Source organism: Danio rerio, chromosome 17, assembly GCF_049306965.1.
Source record: "Danio rerio strain Tuebingen ecotype United States chromosome 17, GRCz12tu, whole genome shotgun sequence".
Classification (NCBI taxonomy): Eukaryota; Metazoa; Chordata; class Actinopteri; order Cypriniformes; family Danionidae; genus Danio; species Danio rerio.
In genome coordinates, this window is record NC_133192.1 from 7,205,001 (window position 1) to 7,212,654 (window position 7,654).

Consider the following 7,654-nt stretch of genomic DNA (forward strand, 5'->3'; position numbering starts at 1 on the left):
ATCAAGAAATGCCATGTTGAATTCCACCTTCCCCATGTCATCAAAAAGCTTCTGAGTGGAGAACTGGGCAGGTAAAGACAGACCCTGATCCGCTGCTACCTTCTGACACTCAGCGTCAAACTCAGGAATCATCTGAAATATGAAACCAACAAATGATATAAGAGTAAATGCCTTCGTTGCACTGAAGCAGACTGCTTTGACGACTTTTGATTTTAAAAAATCAACTCTTACAGTTTAACAAATTGACTTTTATCGACATTTAAGTAGTTTGAAATAATATAATGTATGAAAAAATAATATGTAGAAAAATTAGTCTGTAAAATAACTGAAAATGTGCTGGCAGTCTACTACAAGGTGTTTGTAGCTTAATATACAACACCAACCCAGACAATATATCACTTAAAACTAATAAAAATTTTAATGAAAGCATTTTTTTCTAACTTGACAAGGTTAAAAGTTGTTGGATGAAAGATCAAGATTCCGTAATGCAATTCACAAGCATAAATAAACTGGGGGGGACATGAATCACAAAATAGGAAAAACTGCTAAATTACTGATATGTTTACAGTATATAAGAGAATAACATGGCAGCCAAATTAGCATAACATTTATGACATCCACATCATTAAAAAAATTATTAACCTATTGAATTTGCATGATTTTACATAATCTACTCTGGTTAAATAGTTCATGTTATTATTTTTTTATTATTATTATTAAAATAAGAGATGTTTATTGTTAATATTATTAATATGAGAGATAATTAATATTAGATATGTTGTCTGTTTTGTACATTTTCTCCCTGTCATTTATTTATCATTTATTGTTTATTTTATTACTTTAAAGATGTAATTATATTCCATGTTGCATGCATAGTTAAGATGTTTGGTAATACGGATACAAAACTATCATAATGCCAATTAAGCAACTTGAGCCCATGCATTTTATTCTGTAGTGAAGCATACTGAATAATACACACTAAAGCAATTATGATCAACATGAATGAATGCAATTGACCTGAGCGAGGGTTGTTTTCCCCTTTTCTGCACGATGCAGAGCGTTGTCACTGCCAAGTTTTGTCTCCACATTCTTTATGAAGCCCCTAGAGCAAAACACACACCTTGACGTTCACTCAGTCACTTCAAGGGTAATGTTGATAAAATAAGATGAAAACCCTAATGTAAAAATGCACATTTAATCAGTAATTTTAATGGTTATGAAAATAAAATAGAACATTAAATATAAAAACATGAAAAAAACTAATATAAAATGCACATTTATACATTTTTATTTACATAAAATATGTCAAGAAGGAAAGAAAGACATACTTTAAAATGCCAGCGATTTCCTCAAACAAATAACTCATATAAAAATGCACATTTATTTACTTTTATCTGTATTAAAAAAATACTGTTTTAGAAGAAAGAAAGAAAGAAAGAAAGAAAGAAAGAAAGAAAGAAAGAAAGAAAGAAAGAAAGAAAGAAAGAAAGAAAGAAAGAAAAAGTGTGAATCATCTCAGACTCAGTTCACTGCACTCAAATGGCCTCCACAGTCACCAGACATCAATCCAATAGAGCACCTTTGGTATGTGGTGGAACGGGAGATTGGCATCATGGATGTGCAGCAACTGCGTAATGCTATTATGTCAATATGGAGCAAAATCACTGAAGAATATTTCCAGTACCTTATTGAATATGTCACGATGGATTCGTTCTGAAGGCAAAAGGGGTCCAAGCCAGTACTAGCAAGTGTCACGGTTTAGTATTTATTTCTTCTTATTATTAATATTATTATTATTATCATTAATATTGTTGTTGTGTCATTTTATAGCTTTTAATATTAATTGAGGTTTCTTTTCTTTGAGGCTAACTCTGCCTTGCACCTGCTATAAGCGGAAGCCAAGTGTGCGAGTGGGCTCTTTTCCAGTGTCTGACTGATTCTCCCGATCTTTGCTCTGTTTAGAGTATGACCCGTACTTGCTGAGAATCTTTATGTCCTGATGAAGGTCTGAGAATTCCGTGCGTGTCTTGTGCAGCCGCTGAATTATTAGCCCCCCTTTTGAATTTTTTTTTCTTTTAAAATATTTCCCAAATTATGTTTAACAGAGCAAGGAAATTTTCACAGTATGTCTGATAAAAAAAAAAAAGAAAGACTTTGATATGCCAGTGATTTCCTCAAACAAAGAAGAAACAAATGATAATATATATATAAAAATTCACATTTATTTATTTTTAATTACATTAAATATGTCAAGAAAGCAAGGCTTTGAAATGCCAATGATTTTCTCAAACAAAAGTAAAATTAGAAAAATAAACTAATTAAATCACTCATTTATTTATTTTTAAATTACATAACAATGGCTGTTTTCTTGGGAAAGAAAGAAAGAAAAATCACATATTTTGAAATAGCAGCGATTTCCTCATACAAGAAAAGCAAAGATGAAAAAAAAAAATTTTAAAAATTACATTTATTTATTTTTATAAACATAAAAGATGCCAAGAAAGAAAGAGAGAAAAAGAAAAACTTTGAAATAGCATTAATGACTGTCATATCAACGTCTTTCTTTCTTTCTTTCTCAAGTAAACCGTTTCTTGCAAATAAATAAAAAAATTCTAAATTAATAGAATAAATAATTTCTTTTAGCAATACATTGACATTTTATGTAATTAAAATTAAATAGATGTCCATTTTTATATTTGTTTTTTCATCTTTTATTTTCTTTAAGGGAAATAACTGACATTTGTTTGAAAGTATTAGTTTTTTCTTTTACAGTACCAATACATTGACATTTTATGTAAATAAAAATAAATAAATGTGCATTTTTATGAGTTTTTTTTTTACCTCCTTTTTTTGTTCAAGGAAATTTTCTCAAACAAAAAAGAAACAAATGAAGAAATAAATATATAAAAATGGACATTTATTTATTTTTATTTATATTAAACGTCAAGAAAGCAAGGCTTTGATATGCCAGTGATTTGCTCAAACAAAAGTAAAATTAGAAAAAAAAAAACTAAATCGCTCATTTATTTATTTTTAAATTACATAACAATGGCTGTTTTCTTGGGAAAGAAAGAAAGAAAATTCACATATTTTGAAATACCAGCGATTTCCTCATCCAAGAAAAATATGTAAAAAAATACATTTATTTATATATATTAACATAAAATATGCCAAGTAAGAAAGAAAAAAGAAAGACTTTGAAATGCCAGTAATTACCTTAAACAAAAAAAATAAGATAAAAAAACTAATAATAATGCACATTTATTTATTTTTAATAACATAAAAGTTGCCAAGAAAGAAAGAAAGAAAGTCTTTGAAATAATAGTGATTTCCTTAAACAAATAAGTAAAATAAGAAAAAAAACTAATATAAAAATGTACATTTATTTATTTTTAATTACATATTACTTTTTACTTGAGAAAGACAGAAAGAAAGAGAAAGAAAGAAAAAAGAAAGAAAGATCACATATTGTAAAATGCCAGCGATTTCCTCATACAAGACAAACAAAAACAAAAATTTATATTAAAAATGTACATTTATTAATTTTATTAACATAAAAGGTGCCAAGAAAGAAAGAAAAAAAAAATCACATACATTGAAATGCCAGTGATTACTTCAAAAAGGAGATTAAAAAACTAATGAAAATGTACATTTATTTATTTTTATTTACATAATAAGAATGTATAGCTAAAAGAAAGAAAGAAAGAAAGAAAGAAAGAAAGAAAGGACTTTCAAATGTCAGTGATTTTGTCAAGCAAAATAAGATGAAAAAACTAATAATGCACATTTATTTACTTATTTTTTTACACAAAATGTCATGTACTGCTAAAAGAAAAAAAATCTAATACTTTCAAATGTCAGTGACTTCCTTAAATAAAAGATGTAAAAAAACTAATATAAAAAAGCACATTCATTTATTTTTATTGGTATAAAATACTGTTTTAAAAGAAAGTAAGACACATACTTTGAAATGCCAGTGGTTTCCTCAAACTTCTGAAATGCTTGACCAATCTGTGGGGTAACAACACCACCCCACAAACTAAACAACACTGCCTTCTTCATTGGAAACTAGTTGAAAATCCCTTAAAAACTGACACTGTGCAAAAAAAGAGAAATACAAAAGCAGAAAACATTATACTTTAGGCTTGACAGGCATTCTGGTTGGTCAAAACTACACAGTTAAGCAGGACAAAGTTCATTACGTAACGCTGTCGAAAAGTAAAGTAAAGTTCATTTTGGCGAAATTGTATGTTTATTTACCTGCTGTGCGTCGCTTGAAGAGACCACTGCTACACTTATGACTTTAGCACATAGGAAAACTCCTAATATACTGCTCTTAAACCCAGCCCAAATACTACAAACACCAGTTCTAGTGTGGCGAAGGAAACAGCTCATACATATTAATGTCACGTCTTGACGTTCACTGAAAACTCGTACCTGATTGGCTGAAAGGCAGGCGGAGGAAAGATGGTGATTGGACGAATCCACAAATCCTCCGCTGCTTATTAGAATAGACGAATTACGCTAGAGGAAGTCAACAGGACCTATTTAATATTCAAAAGAAAAGCCTTTCACTAGTAGTGGATAGAGCTCTAAAGTCAATAGTTACATAAATCGCAAACTTTGTCAGATTATAGGAATTAGCGACTACAAAGTTTTTAATATCAATCTCAATTTGATTAAATAAAGCTACTATATATACTATGCATATACAGTATAATAACGTGTTCATAAAACAATGCATAATAAATGAATAATTAAATATTTATTTATGTCAACATAATATTCCTTCAAATAGTACATATTGTATGAAACGATTATTTAATAATGCATGTTTACAATTTACAGGCCTATATACACAATGAAAATGCATAATATCAGCAATAATGCTTCTTACAATAATCTGTAAAAACTATTTTTGGTTTACTGTCGTTTGTTATACCTAGTCATTTCCCTTATAGGTAAATTAATTCAGTAGTATGAGGATCTTATATATTCAAGCTGAGACACGCCGTCTTCTAGACACGATGCACGCAAACAAGCTAGTGACGTCACTGTGAGGGGTAGGTACATGTTTATTTTTTGCACGGGCGGATTTTTTACACACACACACACACACACACACACACACACACACACACACACACACACACACACACACACACACACACACACACACACACACACACACACACACGTATTCACCGGCCACTTTATTAGGTACACCTTGCCAGTATCGGATTGGACCCCCTTTTGCCTTAAACCTTCATGGCATAGATTCAACAGGATACTGGAAATATTCCTCAGAGATTTGTCCCATATTGACAAGATAGCATCACGCAGTTGCTGCAGATTTGTCGGCTGCACATCCATGATGCGAATCTCCCGTTCCACCACTTTCCAAAGGTGCTCTATTGGATTGATTTCTGGTGACTGTGGAGGCCATTTGAGTACAGTGAACTCATCGTCATGTTCAAGAAACCAGTCTGAGATGATTCTGACCCTACCATCTGAAAGTTGCAGCAGAAATCAAGACTCATCAGACCAGGCAACGTTTCTCAAATCTTCCATTGTCCAGTTTTGGTGAGTATGTGTGAATTGTAGCCTCAGTTTCATGTTCTTAGCTGACAGGAGTGGCACCCGGTGTGGTCTTTTGGTGCTGTAGCCCAACCGCTTTAAGGTTGGCGGTGTTGTGTGTTCAGTGATGCTCTTCTGCAGACCTCGGTTGTAACGAGTGCTTATTTGAATTACTGTTGCCTTTCTATCAGCTGGAACCAGTCTGGCCATTCTCCTCTGACCTCTGGCATCAACAAGGCATTTGCACCCACAGAACTGCCACTCACTGGATATTTGCTCTTTGTCTGGCCATTCTCTGTGAACCCTATAAATGGTTGTGCATGAAAATCCCAGTAGAGCAGCAGTTTCTGAAATACTCACACCAGCCTGTCTGGAAACAACAACCATGTCATGTAAAAGTCACTTAAATCCCTTTTCTTCCCCATTCTGATGCTCGGTTTGAACTGCAGCAGATCGTCTTGACTATACATGCCTAAATGCATTGAGTTGCTGCCATGTGATTGGCTGATTAGAAATTTGCGTTAACACAAGTTTCTTAGTTACGATACTCCCAAAATCCTTCCACATAAATCTGCAGAATTAAAAAAAATAAATATCAAAAGACACAGAGATTCTGTCTGAACTTGCTAATTCGTAATTGCTGAATGTCAATCAACCAAAAATAAGTGGCATGCTAATTAAAAAAAAAAAAAACCTTTATTCAATAAATTATTTTATATTGCTTAATTTCTTAGTTTAATTCTGAGTATGTGGAGCGTATTAAGAATAACTTTAAAATCTCATCTGTTTACATTCTCTTTTTTTGTTTTTTACTTTTTTTTAAACAACAGCAAATATACAATTTAAACATGACATTAAAAAATACAAATGTAACAGAAATAAACTAAAATATAAATTACGTAAAACAAATAAAAAAACAGCTTCAACATAGAAACCTTTACAATGATAGCATGACTTAACCCAATTGACAGCGTTTACTATTCAGCTAGCTTCAGCTCTTTTGCTACTATAATTGTATCTTGACATTTTTTGCTATTAACATACTGGAGCAAGTCTATATACAAATAAAAATCTATAATAGAAACCTTTAAACAAGGTTTAGAGTTATTCAGTCGTCATTTTTGAATATGATATTTACCAAATAAAATTAAAAAATTCATTATAAATTCCACAGATTAATTGTTTGGGATAAAATAAAATATAACACAGGCCTGTAGCCAGCCTGGTGAAAGGAGTGGTTCTTTTTTCTGAATATGTAGACTTTTTTGCAGTTATTCACCTCATTTTTTCTTTAAATATGATGTTTAAATACTCCAATGTGGCATTTTAGGCACTATTTTTAGCTGGATTAGCTTGTTGTCTCCTCCATTTTTGATGTACCAAAAACATTTCCTAAAGATTTATAATAAACAAATATAAAAAAAAGAAGAGCTTCACGATTTTCTTCTGGCCTCTCTTGAAAACTCATCTAACAACAGCCTAATTAGTATAAACAGCAAATGTCAGTCTAAGGCACTCGAAAAATGTGGAAAAAATATTAAAAGCCTTTACTGACATGGCTATTTCTTAAAACTGCGCCTACACGTTTTGATAATAATACTTTATTTTATTAGGGAAACCTGATGCAGCCACAGTTTTAAGGAACAGACATGTCAATAAAGGCTTTTTATTATTTTTTTCTTACATTTTTTTGAGTGCCTTGGTCTGATTTTGATGTTTATTTGGATAATTCCCTTACACAAAGAGCACCGACACATCATTTAAGCTACACCAGCAAACTTTTAGTTTGATTTAGGATTTTTATACACAGCCTAGTTAATATTAAAAATAAATTTAATAGGATGCTTTTGGTGCTTCTGACCTTTTCATTGGTCAATTTTTTCTCTCAAGAATTAGGTTCAAGATTTTAAAAAGTTAGGCTACTTGTAAATTTTTTATTTTTTTTAACAACAGTCAGTCAATAGTGAAAGTTGACCTCTTATGTCATATTGTGCGCTTTATTAAAATCTTCAAGGGGGTATTTCCACAAAGATTTAGCAGTCAAAAAAGGGTAAATGAGAATAAAGTGGCAATAATT

General features: G+C 31.2%; 1 protein-coding gene across 3 annotated transcripts in view; it reads right to left on the bottom strand.

The window, feature by feature from the left end:
* The window catches only part of ephx2 (epoxide hydrolase 2, cytoplasmic), a 61,097-nt gene extending 56,726 nt beyond the window's left edge, over positions 1–4,371 (bottom strand). For 2 of the 3 annotated variants that reach the window (XR_012392705.1, XM_021467153.3), the window contains exons 1-4: positions 4,261–4,371; positions 3,965–4,096; positions 1,018–1,102; positions 1–132 (exon numbers count right to left, since the gene is read on the bottom strand). The exon at positions 1–132 is cut by the window's left edge and continues 25 nt beyond it. Coding sequence is in view for 2 of the 3 variants with exons in the window: in XM_021467153.3 (XP_021322828.1) it covers positions 1–132; positions 1,018–1,102; positions 3,965–4,062 (315 nt within the window). In the remaining variant the exon portion in view is untranslated. 3 annotated transcript variants of the gene reach the window in all.
* Positions 4,372–7,654: the final 3,283 nt, after the last annotated feature.